This window comes from Henckelia pumila, chromosome 3 (genome assembly GCF_033568475.1).
Source record: "Henckelia pumila isolate YLH828 chromosome 3, ASM3356847v2, whole genome shotgun sequence".
Taxonomy (NCBI): domain Eukaryota; kingdom Viridiplantae; phylum Streptophyta; class Magnoliopsida; order Lamiales; family Gesneriaceae; genus Henckelia; species Henckelia pumila.
Window position 1 is genome coordinate 49,741,417 of NC_133122.1, and position 21,379 is coordinate 49,762,795.

At 35.7% G+C, this 21,379-nt stretch overlaps 2 protein-coding genes across 2 annotated transcripts; both read right to left on the reverse strand.

The window, feature by feature from the left end:
* Window positions 1-984: 984 nt before the first annotated feature.
* Window positions 985-2,327, reverse strand: LOC140893340 (B3 domain-containing protein REM9-like). The gene is made up of 4 exons (XM_073302397.1): window positions 2,191-2,327; window positions 1,808-2,090; window positions 1,567-1,727; window positions 985-1,450 (listed from the first exon to the last, which is right to left on the reverse strand). Exons 1-4 carry the CDS (start codon window positions 2,242-2,244, stop codon window positions 1,127-1,129), a joined length of 822 nt encoding a protein of 273 aa, XP_073158498.1. The 5' UTR covers window positions 2,245-2,327; the 3' UTR covers window positions 985-1,126.
* Window positions 2,328-18,008: 15,681 nt separating this feature from the next.
* Window positions 18,009-20,949, reverse strand: LOC140892882 (uncharacterized). The gene is made up of 5 exons (XM_073301918.1): window positions 20,626-20,949; window positions 19,863-20,099; window positions 19,049-19,132; window positions 18,672-18,801; window positions 18,009-18,581 (listed from the first exon to the last, which is right to left on the reverse strand). Exons 1-5 carry the CDS (start codon window positions 20,925-20,927, stop codon window positions 18,141-18,143), a joined length of 1,194 nt encoding a protein of 397 aa, XP_073158019.1. The 5' UTR covers window positions 20,928-20,949; the 3' UTR covers window positions 18,009-18,140.
* Between the last annotated feature and the right edge of the window lie 430 nt (window positions 20,950-21,379).

Genomic DNA, 21,379 nt, shown 5'->3' on the forward strand with positions numbered 1-21,379 from the left:
TCACTACTTTTGGGGGACACATGAATCGCAAACGATGTCATTTACGTGCATGTGTATATAAAAATATTCAATACGTACCCATACTACCTGAAAATATTTGGTTTGTCTTTATATTTATGTACGTATTGTTCATGGCTTTCAAATTTTCAATAGTACATAATAATTATTTCGGGTGGGAGGGACTCACTAGAATAGAGTAGGGATCATCAATTCGAATGTATTTTTTTTAGATGTGAGGATATGTTATTACCCGTTTCAGACTCGAGATAACGTTTTAAATTTAGATTTTTTTTTTCAAATTTTTTATTATATAAAAGTGTAAATAAATATTAAAATAAAATAGAAGTCCAATCCAGTGTAATTAAACGAGAAGCCGAGAAGGGCCAGGCATTTAAATGAGTGCTGTTGCATTGCTTGTGAATTGTACCGTATTTGATTTACTTATATATATTATATATTATTTAATATAATAAAATTTGTCCAATTGACAACATTTTAAAGAAACGATTGTTTTTAGTCAAATAATTTTAAAAAAAAACATGTCCATACTCCATAGACAACGCTGGAGAAGATGTCCTATCATAATGTTGTTGATTGTTTCACGACTCCTTTCATCAGCTTTTAATTCCTGTTTCAAAACGTAATGTATGCTACTTAATTTTTTGTTTTTTTTGTTTTTGAAAGATCGGTTTTTTGTTGGAAAAAGTTCTTTCCCGTTTTTACAATTGTTAGTTTTTTCCATTTTTTTGCTAGTATTTGTATTAGTTTAATTGAAGTAGGAAGACTAAATATGTAAATTTAGTTTAGTGCCATCAATTCCCTAGTTGGTTTCCTCGGTTCAGAATGCAAATCATCTGATTCTTGCATCCTTGTTTGTCCAATGTCGAAGGAGGATTGTCGTCTATTACTTCAATATATTGTTTCTTCAGAATGCAAATGTATTAACCAATACAAAGTAAAAGGAAACGAAGCTATAGGCTCAAATTCAGCACATAGAATGAATATCATCCACAAACATATTTCTGGAGCTGTTTACTTATACGGCCTACATGAAAAACAGAAATCTGAAGCAAGTAAGCTCCACAAACAATATAACTTAAACTTTTAGTTTAATTTAGTCCAAGATTTATTGTGAAAACTTGCAAGATTTTGGGGGTCTCCCTCTTCTCTTCTTCGGAGAATACAATCTATGTCCCCCATTCTTCACCACCTTCGCTTCCAGTGTTGTATATTCGCCGTTAGACAAGAACTCGAACAAAATCGTGCTTCCTATCGTCACCTTTGCACCAACCAAGAAATCGTTCCACCCAACAGTCATAGCGAAGCTCTCTTCCTGCAGTTTCCTGGACGTCACAAAAACTGGCCATTTCTTTGATTTCGGATGAGTTAGTATTACAATGTTCCCATTTTCAGCGATTCCGGTAGCCTTTGCGAAGTCTGTGGGAACTTCCTGTTGCGTATAACAAGAAAGCACAAATGTATTTAGGCTTGAATTTTGAATTGAAATAATTATTTTTGAGATTTATCATTTAAATCAAGAAATCGTAAATCACAAAAAACACATACCAATTCGGTCTCGTGCTGTTTCTTCAATTCCGCACTGAATCGCCATTTTTTCCCTTGTTTCCCGGCACGAAAATCACCCTCTTCAACAACGATCTTCACATGATCTTCATCTCCGCTTTCCGATTCCACGGCGAAATCTTCGTGACTTGAGACGCTGTCTCCTGTTCATACATGCGCAAGAAAGTTTTCGATTTTCACAAATAAGCTTTCTAAACAGAGTGGAAGAAGCAAAATCACCCACCTTGCTTTTCTGACCCGCCGCAAACACTAATAAGCTCCTTTTCACAACCAGTCATCCCATACGCAGAGACGTTGAATCCCGATTCTCCATCGAAAAAGAAGAGCAAAAATTGCTGGAACTCTAAACCAACATCCTTGGAAAATTTTTCCCATCCATCGGTAAAGAAATGATGGTGCCCGATTCTCTCGACCTTAACTATCCAAGATTCTCCCGCCCCGATTCTAAGTGTGGCCTTCCGCGGCAAAATCTCTGCATGTTCTTTCACAAATTGCGGGGGCAATCTCTGCAACACAGATTCATATATAAATCACCATTATTTTGATTCACGGCTCGGATTGAAAAAAAAAATAGACTAGGAATTAGAAGTGGACAAAATTTCTTACGAGCTGAGAGTTGAAATCAGGAGTGACCAAGAGCTTGTAGAAAGAAGAACCCATAGCTTCAATTTCTTGAAAGGAAAAAAAAAACAAAATCTGCGCGAGAATTTCTGGGTGTCCGCCTGCTGTGGTGGCGTGTGTATATGGAGGGGAGGAGAGGAGAGGCTTGGGGCAGGGGGAGAGGATCGTACAGCCAATTTATATTTTATTTTATTAGTTAATAAAAATAGAGATATTTTGAATAATTATATTCAATTAAAAATAAGATTATAAAAATATATTTATTTTTATTTTTTTAGAAATTATAAATATATATTATTTTAGTAATTAATAAAATGGATCTTTTTCCGTCGAACTGGTGGTATTGCCGGTAGATTTCAATCTAGCATATGTGTATTACCCTAATGATAATATCTCATGATTTGCCACGTCAACAATATATAATTAATTACGCATATGTGTAAAAATAAAAATCATTGGATGCATGGTTTAAATATTACCTATATGCTAGAATCTCAACTACCTTGTATTACCCTCGGTCAAACCAGGACCATTTTTACAATGAGTGACAATAAGGTGACACAATTGTTGAGTGTAATTTATAAAAAAATTATAGAATGAAATATACTTTTTTTTAACTTTAAAATGAAATTTATCAATATTTTTGAAAGTTGATATGATATAATTAATTTTTGAAATTGAAATGATAGAAGATAATGTCTATAATGGAAAAAATTATTAGTAAAAGGTAATATTACAAAACAATATTTTAAAAAAATAGTAGTAAAATCATTTTTATTTTGATAAGATAGATTGTATTTTAGGTAAACAAAAAAACTATACGATGACCCTAACTTGTTAGAGTAACACTCCTGTGAGACGGTTTCATCCGTGAAACGGGTCAACCCTACCCATATTTATAATAATAAGTAATACTTTTGGCATAAATTATAATACTTTTTAATGGATAACTCATACAAGAGATCCGTCTCATAAAAATGACCCTTGAGACCGTCTCATAGGAGTTTTTGCCAACTTGTTATTATATGTTGATAATTAAAAAAATCGTATATTATTTTACATATACATTTTTTTTTCGAGTTAGTAAGACATGAGAAGATATTCTCTAGCGTTGCGGGTTCGATCTTCGTATGAGACATATTTTCTGTTGAAAAATTGTGGGGTACCCTATGAGATATTGCTCTCTCCATCAGATCTCTACTGCTCGTGGATATCCCTCGATTTAATCCTCGCATGAGCCAATGGACCTTGAGGTCAACCCTTTTGTATACAAATTTGAAAGAATGAATATATTTTTTTAAATGTCAAAATTATCTTCATCCATCTAATCTAAATTAATAAATTTGTTACATAAAAACTTATATTTATTTAACATTTTACAAAAAATAATGAGAACTAAATATAAAAGTAACACAACTTAAAAGAGTTATTTGCATCAAACACCCATGTGAAATATTAAAAATGTGCATTTCTCCTCTGTGAAATTTTAAAAGGCATATTCTGAAACGACCCTAACTCTATAATTAATAAATAAATATACGGAATTTTTTTTTTATATATATATACTTACTAAATAAAATATGCACATATATGCCCATACATACATGCACAGAATAAAAAGATTTAAAATAAATAAATAAATAACTTAAATAAAAATTGCATTCTTTAAATAAAATAAATATCTGAGTCAAACATTTAATTAAAAATACTGCATAAGAAAAATGATGTAAAATTTGCATGCACTGAAAATATTCAAATAAAATATTCAAAACCACAACCACTGAAAAATAATTAAAAAGTGTAACATGCTGACATAATTAAACATGCAATGTGACTCAGACATCTATCACGGTCACAAGGTCACTGCATGTCCGCTCATATGTCCTCGCCGCCGGTAGGAGCTACATCCTCCTCTGCGAACTCACCTGCACCATACCAGTGTAGTGAGCCTAGAGGCCCAACATGCTAACATAACAAGGGTTTAAAATAATTTAAATCACTTTGATACTAATACATAACATATACATGAATGAGCATGCTAAAAAAAATATCATGGCATAAACATAACTTAAATTAACTTAAATAACATAATACATAAACATTGTTGAGCAGTTAAATTTTTAACATCGCATGGTTGTATCCGTAGTGTAACCTTAAATCATACATTAAATACTGATCAGCGTGGAAACCAACGTACGTGGCGGTGACGAATCACCTCTTAAATTGGCAGTAAACTGCCCTTCAATAGTTCACATATGGGGACGAATCCCCCTTAAATTGTCACACTACTTCAACTTCCAACATAAAATATTTTATTATTGCTCAACCTTAAACATTTAATTATGCATAAAATTATTTCATGAATGCATGTACTTAAATAAAATGTGTGTCCTTCATATATATTTAATTTAATTTCTTACTAACATATAAGTATTAAAATAACTTCCATGCATAAAAATAATTATATATATAATCAGGACACATGCAAATTTCTCATGGATTGTACTGGACTGCTGGCCCTAACACTCAAGCCCAATTACTTAAATCTGGCCCAATAACATACTTAAGCCCAATAGAATTGTTCTAAGCCCAATTAAAATAATTTAAAGCCCGTAAAACATTCTAGGCCCAAAAACAACTTAAACTGACCCAATGGGCCCAAAAGCCCAAAGACTGGCCCAATAACTTTTATGGGCCCTAAAGCCCATAAAAATTAGTGGGCTCACTTAATTAAAATTATTTAAGCCCAAATAATTAAATTCAACCCAAAAATAATTAAATGGAACCCAATTAAATTTTGAGATTTAATTAGGCCCATTAAATCATTAATTAAACTAAAAACTTAAAAATAAAAATACCCGAGCCCAACTAACTTAACCCAAACCCGGACCCAACTAACTTAACCCACAAACTTCCAGACCCGACCCGGACCAGCCCTGAAACCCTAAACCCGATCAGCCCTTCCCTTCCCTTCCCTTCTCGGCCGCCGCGAGCAGCAGCCTTTCTAGGGCTGCTGCCGCCCTGCTCCGGCCACCCCTGGCCGGAGCCCCGTCGCCCAGACGTAGCCCACGTCTGGGCGGTTCGAACCTAGCCCCTGCCCCCGGCCCATGCATCCCACCGGTCATCCGCCGAGCCCCCTTCCCCGAAACCCTAGCTACGCTTCCTTGGGACCCGATCGACTCTAGGTGGTTTCCTGGGCACGTTTGGCTCGAGCCACTCGAGCCATTCGGTCCAGACCCTCCTCACCCTACCTAGGACTCTGACCAGCAGCCATACCAGCCATGGTGGACCTGAAAACGTGAACATGAAGAAGGAAAACAAGGAACCTTGCGCATAAACCGAAACAACCGAACCATTTTCTGAAAAACTTGAAAGTTTTTGATGCATACACAATCCACACAATATAATATCTGATAGGTACGAAAAAAATGGAAGAAAATCATGCCTTGCACCGAATAAATCGATTGAACAACGTACGTAGAACGTTTCCGGGACGACGGGACGACGAACACTCGAAGTTTCGAAGGAACTCGGCTATGAAACCTCCTTGGAGATGTCTGGCCGAACAAGATGATGAAGATGGTGGGGTGAGGCAGCTGAGTGAAGGGAATCGGTTGTGGGGTTGGGGTAGATTAGGTTAAATTTTAATTAATAAAATAGGTTTGAGGAAATTAAAATTTAATAAATATTTTAATATATAGAATATATAAATTAAAAACTCTAATTAAGAAAAGAAGTCTGATAACTAAAGTTAAAAATATAAAAATCCCGAAATTACAAATTAATGGAATTTTAAAAATAATTAAAAGTCATTAAAATGGCTAAATTTGAATAAAAATGGACTCCTAAAATTATATAAAATTAAATACTAAAAATTTTGAGGTAATAAAACTCAAAATAATATTTTAGGGCTCTAAAAATGCTCATGAAATAAATTGGCTAGAAAGTTGTCATCTCGTCCGTCCACGGTCCCGTCTACGCGATCAAAACAATTAAAATACTAAAAATCGTAAAATCACTAATTATGGGTTAAATGCTTAAAAATAAATTAAATCATGCACAAATAATTCACATAATTATTTAACCCATAAATCACAAATTTAAATAATTAAATTCCCTAATTATGCATGCAGATTTACGTATTTAAAATAGCGGGTGTTACAATTCTTCCCCCCTTAAATTGAATTTCGTCCTCGAAATTAAAGTACTTACCTGAACAACTCCGGGTAGCGAGTTTTCATGTCTGCCTCGGTCTCCCAAGTAGCTTCCTCCTCTGAGTGATTTAGCTACTGGACTCTGACCATCGGTATGACCCGCGTCCTAAGCTTCCGCTCCTCCCTAGCCAAGATCCGCACTGGCCTCTCCTCATACACTAGATCTGGTGGCAACTGCAAGGGCTCGAAATCCAACACATGCGACGGGTTAGAGACATATCTTCGTAGCATGGATACATGGAAAACGTTGTGCACTGCCGCTAGCCCTGGTGGTAGAGCTAAACGGTAGGCCAACGTGCCAACTCTCTCCAAGATCTCGAATGACCCTATATACCTCGGATTAAGCTTGCCTCTCCGGCCAAAACGCACTACTCCCTTCATAGGTGACACCTTCAGGAATACGTGATCACCTACAGCGAACTCCAAATCTCGTCGTCTGGCATCTGCATAACTCTTCTGACGACTCTGAGCATTCCTCATCCGATCCCGAATCTGAGTCACAATGTCAGCTATCTGCTGCACAATCTCAGGACCCAGTAAAATCCGCTCACCAACCTCATCCCAATGCACAGGAGATCTGCATCTTCTCCCGTACAATGCTGCATAAGGAGCCATATCTATAGACGACTGAAAACTGTTGTTATAGGTAAACTCCACTAATGGCAGTCTAGTCTCCCAAGAGCCCCGAAAATCAATGACACAAGCTCTCAGAAGATCCTCGAGAACCTTGATCACCCTCTCAGACTGACCATCTGTCTGGGGATGGAATGCTGTGCTGAACAAAAGCCTAGTCCCCAAAACTGTGTGCAGACTCTTCCAAAACGCAGATGTGAATCTCGGATCTCTGTCTGACACAATAGACACTGGTATGCCATGCAGTCTAACAATCTCTCTGATGTAAAGCTCTGCATACTGTGTCAAAGAATAAGTAGTCCTCACCGGCAATAAATGAGCTGACTTGGTGAGTCTATCCACAATCACCCAAATCGCTGTGCAACCTCTGGCACTCCTCGGTAAGCCAACCACAAAGTCCATCGTAATATTCTCCCATTTCCATTCCGGAATAGGAAGAGGTCTAAGAAGTCCTGCTGGACGCTGATGCTCTGCCTTGACTTGCTGACAAGTCAAGCACTCTGACACCACTCTCCCGATGTCACTCTTCATTCCGGGCCACCAATACAATAGCTGCAAATCTTTGTACATCTTCGTACTTCCGGGGTGAATGGAGTACGAAGATGTGTGAGCCTCTGCTAAAATATCAGCTCTCAACTGATCGACGTTCGGTACCCACATCCTACCATGGTACTGAACGATACCATCCACCACTGTATACAAGAGGTTACCCCTAGCCTCATCTCTCTGTCTCCATCGCTGCAACTCCTCATCAGTAGACTGTCCATCCCTAATCCGATCTCGCAGAACTGGCTGCACCGTCAACACTAACAAGCTCGGTGCATGACCACTCGGATAACACTCCAAGTCAAATCTCTGAATCTCGCTCTGTAGTGGTAACTGTACGGTCAAACATGATACCACTGACGACTTCCGACTCAAAGCATCGGCCACTACATTAGCTTTACCCGGATGGTAGCTAATGTCACAGTCATAGTCCTTCACCAACTCCAACCATCTGCGCTGTCTCATATTCAACTCCTTCTATGTGAAGAAGTACTTGAGACTCTTGTGGTCTGTGAAAATCTTGCACTTCTATCCATACAGATAGTGCCTCCAGATTTTCAAAGCGAAAACCACTGCTGCTAACTCCAAGTCATGCGTCGGGTAATTCTGCTCATGAGCCTTCAGCTGCCTCAACACATACGCAATAACCTTGCCACACTGCATAAGTACTGTGCCTAAACCTAGTTTAGACGCGTCGGTGTACACCACTAACTCCTCATGTGGTACTGTCATCGCTAACACTGGTGCAGTAGTGAGCGCTTCCTTCAGCTGATCGAAGCTCCTCTGACAGTCTGAACTCCAGATAAACTTCGCATTCTTCTTGGTCAAGGAAGTCAAGGGTACTGCAATAGAGGAAAAACCCTTGATGAACTTCCTATAATACCCTGCCAAACTCAAGAAACTGCGAATCTCTTAAGCATTCTTCGGAATACCCCAATTCTGCACTGCCTCAACCTTAGACTGATCAACTGCAATCCCATCTCTCGAAATAATGTGGCCAAGAAATGCCACTTGCTCAAGCCAAAACTCGCACTTGCTGAACTTGGCATACAACCGATGCTCCCTCAAAGTCTGCAAGGCTGTCTGAAGATGCTGTCTATGCTCCTCGATGCTCCTAGAATAGATCAAAATATCATCAATGAAGACTATGATGAACTGATCTAGATACGGCTGAAAGACCCGGTTCATGAGATCCATGAAAACCGCTGGAGCATTGGTCATCCCAAATGGCATCACTAAGAACTCGTAATGCCCATATCGTGTCCTGAAAACAGTCTTAGACACATCTGCATCTCTAACACGCAACTGATGATAACCAGATCGCAGGTCGATCTTGGAGAACACCGAAGCTCCCTGCAACTGGTCAAATAAATCCTCTATCCTCGGCAGTGGATACTTGTTCTTCAATGTGACCCTGTTGAGCTCTCGGTAATCGATGCACAGTCTTATGCTGTCATCCTTATTCTTCACAAATAACACCGGAGCTCCCCACGGAGAAAAGCTAGGACGAACAAAGCCTTTCTCTAACAACTCCTGAATCTGCTCCTTCAACTCTTTCATCTCGGTAGGAGCAAGTCTGTATGGTGCCTTAGAGATAGGCACGGTGTCTGGCACTAAGTCGATGCTGAACTCCACATCTCTCACTGGTGGAATTCCTGCAACATCCTCCGGAAAATCACGAACCACCTCTATCTCTGATAATGATCTGCTAGATGGCGCTGAAGTCGTGACGATACTCGCTAGAAACCCCTGACAACCCCGTCTCAACAGCTTCCTCGCCTGAATAAGAGATATCACCTGAGGAATATCACTGCTCTGAGATGCATGAAAAGTGAACGGGTCGCCTACTGTAGGTCTCACTGACACTGATCTCCGACGAAAATCAATCGAAGCTCTATTGACTGTCAACCAGTCCATACCCAAAATCAAATCGAATCCACTCAATGGCAAAACCACCACATCTGCTCGAATGGAGTGTCCCTGTAGCTCCAACTCCAGTCCTCGAATAACCTTCGAGGTAGAAATAATCTGCCCTGACGACATAGTAACATCATACCCACTGTCAATACTCTCAGGTGTGATGCCTACCCGCCTGATAAACTCCAGGGAGATAAACGAATGCGTAGCCCCTGAATCTAGCAACGCAAACGTGGAGTTGCCTCCAACTAGAATTCTCCCTGCACGCAGAAAATTTCCAACAATTTCATACCACTACTAAATTTTCTCCAACGAGTCACTACTAATTCTTAATTCTAATCACAAGTAAAACATGCTTCCTATTCTAACATGCAGTTAAATAACCCAAATTAACAACAATTCCAAAATAAAGACGAAATTTTAACCAAAGGAGAATTATTAAAATGCTAGGGATAAGATATACCGGTGATCAAGGAGGTGTCTGGATCTACCTCCTCGGCCTGCATGACGAACACTCTACCAGCAGTGTTCTTCTTCCTCGGGCAGTTAGCTATCTGATGCCCTGGCTCCCTACAGTGGTAGCAAACTCCTGCTCCCAATAGACAAGGTCCCGAATGCATCTTCTGACACTTCGGGCAAGTAGGATAACCTATGGCATTAGGGGCCTCGCCCCTCTGCTGCTGTGGCCTCTGCTGTGGATTCGGGCCCTTAGCCGGCCCTGTAAACTGCTTCTTCGCAGGAGGCTGCGAAGGTGGTCGCTGATACCCAGCCTGAAACTGCCTCTTACCCTGCTGCTCCCTCTGGATCTCTCTCCGACCCTCCTCGGAACGCAAGACTCTACTGACTGCAGACTCATAAGTAAGGACGTCTGCCATGCGAACATCATGCTTGATATCCGCCCTCAAACCCTCTACAAACTGCCTCAACTTCTCTGGTGGACTATCTGAAATCAGAGGCACAAAGCGACAGCCCCTCTCGAACTGCCTCACGTACTCGACCACTGTCTTGTCCCCCTGACGGTGACTCATAAACTCCCGGATCATGCGACTGCGCACATCCTCTGTGAAGTACTTGGCGTAGAAGATACGTCTAAACTCTGTTCATGTCAGTGTAGGAAGGTGAACTCCCCTGGCAGCACCCTCCCACCAAAGCACTGCGTCACCCCTCAGCATGTACGTCGCACAGTTCACCCTGTCGGTGTCTGTGATCCCCATATAAGCAAAGATGGACTCCAGAGAGCGAATCCATCCCTCAGCCACCAAAGGATCGGTGGTACCAACAAACTCCTTGGGTCCCTTCTTCTGAAACCTCTCAGCAACGTCCTCCTCATGGGACAACCTAGGACGAGTAGCCTGCTGCTCTAACAGAGCAGTAATCCTTGCCATCATATTCGCATTGGCCTGCTCCAATGCTGCTAGAGGGTTCTTCGGAGGTGGAGGTGGAGGTGGAGGTGTAGGTGGAGATCCCCCACGTCTGTTCATCGGTCTGGGAGGCATTCTGCACCACCACATATTTCTTTACGTAAATCGTCATGCATAACTAAGTTGTTTAAAAGTAATGCTAACTTAAATCCAAAGAATTAAATCATGCTATAAACACTTAAAACTTACAGACCGGTAGCGTAGATTTCTGAGCTCGCATAGCAGTAATGACCCCTCCAAGGACCGTGCTCTGATACCAACTGAAACGACCCTAACTCTATAATTAATAAATAAATATGCGGAAATTTTTTTTTTTTATATATATATACTTACTAAATAAAATATGCACATATATGCCCATACATACATGCACAAAATAAAAAGATTTAAAATAAATAAATAAATAACTTAAATAAAAATTGCATTCTTTAAATAAAATAAATATCTGAGTCAAACATTTAATTAAAAATACTGCATAAGAAAAATGATGTAAAATTTGCATGCACTGAAAATATTCAAATAAAATATTCAAAACCACAACCACTGAAAAATAATTAAAAAGTGTAACATGCTGACATAATTAAACATGCAATGTGACTCAGACATCTATCACGGTCACGAGGTCACTGCATGTCCGCTCATATGTCCTCGCCGCCGGTAGGAGCTACATCCTCCTCTACGAACTCACCTGCACCATACCAGTGTAGTGAGCCTAGAGGCCCAACATGCTAACATAACAAGGGTTTAAAATAATTTAAATCACTTTGATACTAATACATAACATATACATGAATGAGCATGAAAAATATCATGGCATAAACATAACTTAAATTAACTTAAATAACATAATACATAAACATTGTTGAGCAGTTAAATTTCTAACATCGCATGGTTGTATCCGTAGTGTAACCTTAAATCATACATTAAATACTGATCAGCGTGGAAACCAACGTACGTGGCGGTGACGAATCACCTCTTAAATTGGCAGTAAACTGCCCTTCAATAGTTCACATATGGGGACGAATCCCCCTTAAATTGTCACACTACTTCAACTTCCAACATAAAATATTTTATTATTGCTCAACCTTAAACATTTAATTATGAATAAAATTATTTCATGAATGCATGTACTTAAATAAAATGTGTGTCCTTCATATATATTTAATTTAATTTCTTACTAACATATAAGTATTAAAATAACTTCAATGCATAAAAATAATTAAATATATAATCAGGACACATGCAAATTTCTCATGGATTGTACTGGACTGCTGGCCCTAACACTCAAGCACAATTACTTAAATCTGGCCCAATAACATACTTAAGCCCAATAAAATTGTTCTAAGTCCAATTAAAATAATTTAAAGCCCGTAAAACATTCTAAGCCCAAAAACAACTTAAACTGACCCAATGGGCCCAAAAGCCCAAAGACTGGCCCAATAACTTTTATGGGCCCTAAAGCCCATAAAAATTAGTGGGCTCACTTAATTAAAATTATTTAAGCCCAAATAATTAAATTCAACCCAAAAATAATTAAATGGAACCCAATTAAATTTTGAGATTTAATTAGGCCCATTAAACCATTAATTAAACTAAAAACTTAAAAATAAAAATACCCGAGCCCAACTAACTTAACCCGGACCCGGACCCAACTAACTTAACCCACAAACTTCCAGACCCGACCCAGACCCAAGACCCGACCCGGACCAGCCCTGAAACCCTCCTTCCCTTCTCGACCGCCGCGAGCACCCCGGCCCATGCATCCCACTGGTCATCCGCCGAGCCCCCTTCCCCGAAACCCTAGCTGCGCTTCCTTGGGACCCGATCAACTCTAGGTGGTTTCCTGGGCTCTTTTGGCTCGAGCCACTCGAGCCATTCGGTCCAGACCCTCCTCACCCTACCTAGGACTCTGACCAGCAACCATACCAGCCATGGTGGACCTGAAAACGTGAACATGAAGAAGGAAAACAAGGAACCTTGCGCATAAACCGAAACAACCGAACCATTTTCTGAAAAACTTGAAAGTTTTTGATGCATACACAATCCACACAATATAATATCTGATAGGTACGAAAAAGATGGAAGAAAATCATGCCTTGCACCGAAGAAATCGATTGAACAACGTACATAGAACGTTTCCGGGACGACGGGACGACGAACACTCGAAGTTTCGAAGGAACTCGGCTATGAAACCTCCTTGGAGATGTTTGGCCGAAGAAGATGATGAAGATGGTGGGGTGAGGCGGCTGAGTGAAGGGAATCGGTTGTGGGGTTGGGGTAGATTAGGTTAAATTTTAATTAATAAAATAGGTTTGAGGAAATTAAAATTTAATAAATATTTTAATATATAGAATATATAAATTAAAAACTCTAATTAAGAAAAGAAGTCTGATAACTAAAGTTAAAAATATAAAAATCCCGAAATTACAAATTAATGGAATTTTAAAAATAATTAAAAGTCATTAAAATGGCTAAATTTGAATAAAAATGGACTCCTAAAATTATATAAAATTAAATACTAAAAATTTTGAGGTAATAAAACTCAAAATAATATTTTAGGGCTCTAAAAATGCTCATGAAATAAATTGGCTAGAAAGTTGTAATCTCGTCCGTCCACGGTCCCGTCTACGCGATCAAAACAATTAAAATACTAAAAATCGTAAAATCACTAATTATGGGTTAAATGCTTAAAAATAAATTAAATCATGCACAAATAATTCACATAATTATTTAACCCATAAATCACAAATTTAAATAATTAAATTCCCTAATTATGCATGCAGATTTACGTATTTAAAATACCGGGTGTTACATATTCAACCCTGACTTTTGAAAAAATTAGTACACTCGCCCCTTCAAATAAGTGATTGTTGCGCACGCGTCCCTAATGCGACTGGGCAAAGATTTTGATATTTTTTTTGCACCAAATACCCCTGTAAAATATTAAAAATGCATATTTGACCCCTGTGAAAATAATTTTTAAATCTATTCAACTCATAATACACAATTTTTATTACAATCTAATTATAAAATATTTAGCAAACACTTTTTGTTTTATTAATTTTATTTTTTATTTTAAATTTATTATGATTATATAATTGTTTTCTAAAAAATTATTATTATTGTATCTTGTTATCATTATTTTATTAAACTTTCTTATTGTTTTCAACTTCTCTATTAAAAATGTATTCATAAACGAGATTTAAATACCTAAAAGTACCAAAATATTAAATCAAAATGATAAGTTTATGCATATTACTTTTCAATTTAGGATTATATATTTTTGAACCAAAAATTTAAATTTTTTAAAATGCATTGCAGAATTTGCATCGAATAATAATACACAATATTTATTAAGATCTAATTATAAAATATTTTTCAAATATTTTTAAATTTATTTATTTTTATTTTTTATTTTAAATTTATAATATATAATTAATTTATTTCTAAAAAAATTATTACTTTATCTCGTTATCATTATTTTATCAAATCAATTCGTGTTTTCAACTTCTCCATTAAACATGATTCATAAATAAAGATTTAATATCTAAAAATACCAAAATATTAAACCAAATGATAAGTTCATGAATGTTACCTTTTCAATTTAGAATTATATAAGCATGTTATATTTTTATTATTTATTACAAATAGTGCAATGCATATTCTCGAAAAATTTAAATTTTGGTTCAATAATATATAGTCCTAAATCGAAAAAGCAATATGTTTGAACTTATCAATTTACTTCAATATTTTGATACTTGAAATTATTTAAATACTTGTTTATGAATTCATGTTTAATGGAAAAATTGGAAATACGAAGTGAATTTAATAAAATAATGATAACAGGATAAAATAATAATATTTTTTAGAAAATAATTAATTAATGAAAATACATTTAAAATAAAAAATAAAAATTAATTAAAAAAACTTTTTGCTAAATATTTATAATCGAATTTTAAAAATTGTGTATTATGGGTTAAATAGATTTAAAAATTATTTTTACAGGGGTCAAATATGCAATTTTTAATATTTCACATGAGTATTTGGTGCAAAAAAAATATCAAAATCTTTGCCCAGTCGCATGAGGGGCGCGTGCACAACATTCACTCATATAAAGGGGCGAGTTTACTAATTTTTTAAAAGGTCAGGATTGAAGATGCCTATTAAAATTTCTCGGGGGAGAAGTGTGCATTTTCAATATTTCACAGGGGTGTTTGGTGCAAATAACTCCAACTTAAAATAATAACTAAAATTAATGAAATGATATAACAATACACTTAAATGTATTTTATATTTTCATGGAACAACATATTCAGATTTAAGTTTTTGAAAGAATATAGAAAAAAACTTCATATTTAATTACGTATTTGATATACATTTTCAAATATTAATTCATTACGGTAGACAAAAACATTGAATACATTACTGATAGATATTCTTTTATACGATATTACTTTTAACATAAAGTCATAAACTTACTTTTTTTTTTTTTACAATTTTTATATATTGGGGAGCTAAATTATATATAATAATTTATATTCTTATATATCTAAATATGATTATGATATGATCATAATTAACATATGAAAAAAAAGTAATGCTACATATTCACAAAGTGTTACACAAGATAATATATTACGCTTAAAATTATCTGATTATCTATGCATTTTATTAAAAAAAAATTTCAAAAATACATATAAAATAATCATATAATTTCAAATAGAAATTGTAATTTAACATGTATATACAGGTAGCACCACAAAAAATAATGGTAAAGAATTTAATGATTTAGTCGAAAATATTGGTCAAAACTTTTGTCAGTGTTCCTCCTCTTTGTCAGGAAAATATATTGTTATCAGGTTCTTTTATAAGGACCCTGGCAACCGATATTCTTTAAAGAGGGTGGCCCACACAACCAGAATTTGGGGTCCACCTCGTCTGAATGTACAAGCCCAATATAGTTTGTATTATGAATGTATGCAGCACTCTCAACAAGTCAACATCAAGGGCGTAGCTAAAAATATTTTTGACTCTGGCCTAATTGATACGATAAAAAAAATTATTATAAATAAAATATTTAAAATTAAAATATAATAAAATATTAATTTATAATTAAAGAACACATGCAAAATATTAAATGATAACTACAAATATTACATATTGACACTGAAAGATATAAAATACTGAAAATTTGCCCTACGATTTTTTATATATAACTCATCAATTATTGAATCAATATCAACAATCGGAACAAAATATTTTAATATAATATTCATAAAATTGGCAAAACAATATTCATAAAATTTTCCAAGAACTTTTTTTCGATCTAATTCATCATGCCCTTTTAATGTCAACATGTTTAAAAGTATGTCCGAGTTAAATCAATGATAGAAATGTCAAAGTTGCAAATATATTTTATAATGACACCATTTAGTAAATCGTTTAGTCCAAAATTTCATGTTGACTCTCCCTATAAATATTATTGAAATCTCATTTACTCAACAACCATACTAAGTGCTTAATATTTAAGAGAAACAAATATTTTATTAACTCAAAAATTCATAGCTTAATGACAATTTGTTTACTTCATTAAAATTATGTGAAGTTAAAATACTAAATTTCACTACTCAACCAATATTTCATCAAGCAACTTGAAAACAATTGTTCTTTCATCATTTAAAAATAAAATTACACAATCCCGTACCCCGTAATTAATATGCAGGCCTATTTATAAAACACAAGGAACACCATAAATAATTTTCTTATTTCACTAATTCATTTTTCTTATCATGTTTTGATCTGCTCATGATTTTATATATTCAAATATTTAGTTTGCAATTTAATTAAATCCTAATTTCAATAGTGTTTTTTATAGTGATCAATAATTGATCCATATAACAATTAACGTTGGTTGAAAAAAGAAAAAAATAAAAACAGAGAAGAGTATAAGACATATATTTAATTTATCTTATCGAATTTGTGACTCTTCTCAATATAATATTGAATAATTGGAGGATAATATGATGTTATTATAATTTTTGTGGGTTAATATAATGTCTTCAAGTGGATTGATCAAATTTGAAATTGAACTGAATTATGTTTTGAATTGGGCTAACATTAAATATATATATATATCTAATAATATTTTTAAAAAAATAACCAGGACTAGAGCCCACCCAGCCTTTGAGTGGCTCCGCCCCTGCTCAACTGCTTGTTTGTTTTGTTTAATAATACAAAAAAGTTTATATATATATATTTGCTTTTTGAAGAAATATTTTTTTACTGAATATAATATATCATTTACTTATTACCAAGTTAGGATATGAAATAAGAATATTATCATCGCTGAAAATTATGAAAGACCGACTTCAAACACACCAAGTCCAAGATCATGGTGTAAGAAAATATATGGGGAATATATTATATGACAAGCGCGATCTTTTGTGTGTTTTTTTTCTTCTAAAAATTTAGTCAATCTCTTCTATAATTGGAAAAGTCGTTTTTTAAAAACAAAACACAAGATATGGGTTTATTAGTCATAATTTACACTATATATATCATTGGATGTAGACATGTACCAAAATACTTTTATAAAGGGTTTTCATTATATATGCTTGGGCCCTCAAAACTCAAAATTAAATTTAAGATTAGCCAAAAAAATTTCTTCCAATGCTCAAAATTTGGGCATCGAGCATGCTAATAATAGCTAACTGCAGTCTCACAGCATAGTTCACTAGAACATTGTGCATTCAAAAAAGCCAAGGTTGCGCTTGGATTGAAGGATTTAAAATCAATGTATTTCGATTATAATTTTAGTGTTAACAATGAAACATAGAAAAATCTCAAATTCATAGCTTAATTATTTACACATTACTTAGATGGAGTAAAAAGGATTTTAAATCACCACTTTATTGGATGAACTTGAAATCCATCACAACTACCATGAATTACTATATAAACATAAAAAAAGTGGATTTGATGTTTGTGGTGCTACTTCTCTAAACAACAAAAATGAATTTGAAATCCATGGATTTAAAATAATTCAATCCAAGCGGAAAATGAAAAACTTCTGAAACATCGGCAAATCCTACCACAAAAAAGCGCAAAATAGACAAACTTTCATGCATTGTGCCTACCTTCATTTGACAAAAACTCGAATACCCTACGGGGGAACAACTATATCCCACATGCCTTTTCAATCGGTTCAAGAATTGTTCAAGTCCTCACGACGCCTTTGCCTCAACCTCCCACCGATACTATCAGTGGATGGTTCCAGTAGTGCCCGTTTCTTGGCAGATTTCGAACTTGTTTTAGACGCAACAGAGTCCTTGACCGTGCATGGTTCTTGTGCATCACTGCTACAGAGAACTTCAGGCTTAGACATTGATAAATCTTTATGATCCTCACTGGACTCGGTACAGGGAAAATCATTCTTGAGGTTCTGCAGAGGATTAGTCATCCCTAAGCATTCCATATCTGGTTGAGAAAGATCGTCCTTTTGTGGTGTTGCATCAAAGTCTGAAAAAGGCAGTGATCTCTTAGCAGAAACTGGAACCTTCATACCGGCGGTTCTATCTGAATCTGGATTGGAACGTCGAGTTTGCATGAGATAATGTGCGACTGACTTGTATCCAAGACTTGAAATCTGATAGAAGGAAGAAAATCTTTTAGATTTGGCATGTTTTGTAAAGATGGTAAAATGAGAATAAAAAAATGAAATCATTCACGGATATACCTTCCTGTAAAGGGGTCCAGTTGGAGGCCAACCTTTTGCTTGGCGGCACAAACTACAGTTGCAAACGCCACGACAGACCGGGCAAATCCAGTTGGGATTTTGTATTGCTTCAAGCACATTTTCTCCGTATCTGAAACAATGTTTGTTTCTTTAAGTTCCATTGCTTATTAGTGAATGTATCCTCGACCTAACAGAACTTTCCATTTAACCAATTTGTCCATTTGACAATTGATGATAAAGCTCCGAGAAAGCAATGATATTCAGTAACTAATGACGCAATCAAAATCATGGAAATTCGGCTCTATGTTTGGAGAGCACCGAGGGATTAAATGGACACGAGCATACAAAAAATTCATGATGTGCCATATAACATATACCTCATATATAAACAATCCCCACAAAACTGCCCCTGAACCATGTTGCATTCGCTGCAGTGTGTTCGATGGCCAAGGGTTTTTTGCCTGAAACAGTGACCAGCAGTTCTTTAGATGTGCTTGAAAGTTGCACATTTTTGTGTATCATAAAGCAAAGAGAAACAATAAGCACTTTAACAATAAACTTGTCTTATTATGACCGTCCTTGAAACTCAGGTGAAACATGTTAAGAATGCCTGCAAGTTGAAGATCAACGACAAATCCACGGAGGAATTTGATTCAATTCTGAGAACAATGACGAATCATTTGAGAGAATTTTATGGATTGAATGACAAAAAATGTATTGTACATTTCTTTTATATATCGAAGCCTACGCTAACTCAACAACTTGACCAACTGATCCAACTTCTATCTAAGTTCTAATGTAACCGTCGTGTGTCCAGCTGGCGTCAACTGTGGACTTTGATCCCACCGTTGATCTACAAGCATGAATACTAACAAAAGAAACCTAAAAGCTGTGGGGTAGATGTGAAATTTTCTCAAAGAAATAAAAAAATTTAACTAAAGCGAAATCGACGCAATGACAGATTTTTATTTTAGATTTGGAAATTAACTAGACAACCTATAAGATCGTGTCTTAAAACAATTGTCCCTTCTAAGGATTCTTCACCTGAAATTGAGGGCAAAAGTTCAAATCAAAATCAAGTGACAAATTGCAAGTTGCATCTAGTACAGATACCTGATAAATGCATAAAGGGGACATCAACAGTTAATAAAGAATTAGGCGATCGAAACAGTTGAAGAAAGAGTTGCTGACCTGCATTGGTGACAAGTCTTTCCCCTAACCGGATCATAAATTCGCTTCCCGTCTTTTCCATATCCATCAACAAAAAGGGCCCAACTCATTTCAGTGCTACCCAACAATTTTTCATCTTCATCAGTGTAGAACTCGGGCTTCGACCCCTCCTCTCTCAGCAAATCATAAACTTCCAAAGATTTTCCTTTCTTTGTTACAGGCACTTCCGAATAGTTAACTGGTGTTGAGCTCTGCAGCCTATAAAAAGTGATATATATATACCGTACAATTCATTTGTGAATAAGGATATGATCACTAATATTCATTACCCGTTCTTGAATCGATACTAAAATCCCATATTTTTAACTCCATCAAACAGACACACGAAGAATTACAGAATATTAAGAATTTGAATTACAGCGACATTTTCCAAACAAGAATGGAATAGCAATATATTGTGTCCTCGTCAAATGTCTCCAGAATCCCCAGTTTTCAGTACTACCACTCCGCTGAGAGTATTAGCCATTAGGGAAGCTAATCATAAAAAATTTTAAACCAAAATGTTCATAAGTAAATGGAATCAACAAAGTAAAAAAGTAAACAGAATCACACAAAAAAAAAAAAAAAAACTTTCCATACAACAAACCTAACAGAGTGTGAGCAAAGAATGACAATACTTTTAGAAATGTTACAAATTTTAAAACTTGTAATGGTAGCACGGTTGGGGGTCCAGGATTTCTGGGGTTCAAAAAAGAAACAAAATAAAAGAAGCATATAAAAACACCTAGAAGAGCGGCGGACGGGGGCCGACGACGGCAACGGGGAGGCGCTCTGAGCCTGAGGGGTTTTCCGATGAATGGGTCGGTTCTTAATGGTCTTCTTGAGCGATTTGAAATTGAGAGACAGGTCGAAAATCCCAAGCTTCTGCATCCTTTCAAGGTTTTCTTTGATTCTTTCTTCTCTGAACTGCTCATAGCTTGAAATCTCGTGAGTCTCGGCATTCTCTCTGTCCATCGTTTCCTGCTGTTGCCGCGGTGTCTCGGAGCTGTTAAGGTTTACTAGTGAGCTCCCCTCAGCAAAGCGCATTGTCTCGTGTTCTTTGTTTGCGCCGTCAGAAATTAGAAATCAATCGCTTTCAAGCGTGAAATGGGGAAATGGGACTTCAACGGTCAATTTTCTAACAAGGAAATCAATCAATCGCGGACTTGTAAATCTTCTCCATATTTACATAATATATACCAAGGTTTTAAAAAACGCAAAACGCGTCGAAACGTGAAGTTCAAGTTTCAAATTTTTCAATTTTAAACGAGGTTACTAAGAGTTTAAACGCAAAAAAAACATTTTTAACTTTTATTAAAATTTTAATTATATTAATTCAAATAATAAATAAAATGATAAAATTACTATAAATTTAATATTAAACGAATAAATTTCAAGTTCTTAAAAACATAAAAATATTAAAATTATATTAATTAATAGTTTCCTGCATATCTAAAAAATAATATAATAAAAATAAGCTCATTATCAATTAATAATAT

Excerpts from the sequence above, each read along its gene's own strand:
- LOC140893340 (XM_073302397.1), bottom strand. The coding sequence starts at position 2,244 with ATGGGTTCTTCTTTCTACAAGCTCTTGGTCACTCCTGATTTCAACTCT. Across the intron at positions 2,091-2,190 it reads CTGATTTCAACTCTCAGCTC|AGATTGCCCCCGCAATTTGT; the intron begins GTAAGAAATTTT and ends TCTGTGTTGCAG. Across the intron at positions 1,451-1,566 it reads AACAGCACGAGACCGAATTG|GAAGTTCCCACAGACTTCGC; the intron begins GTATGTGTTTTT and ends TATACGCAACAG.
- LOC140892882 (XM_073301918.1), bottom strand. The coding sequence starts at position 20,927 with ATGCGCTTTGCTGAGGGGAGCTCACTAGTAAACCTTAACAGCTCCGAG. Across the intron at positions 19,133-19,862 it reads AAGACTTGTCACCAATGCAG|GCAAAAAACCCTTGGCCATC; the intron begins GTCAGCAACTCT and ends TCACTGTTTCAG. Across the intron at positions 18,582-18,671 it reads CTGGACCCCTTTACAGGAAG|ATTTCAAGTCTTGGATACAA; the intron begins GTATATCCGTGA and ends TCCTTCTATCAG.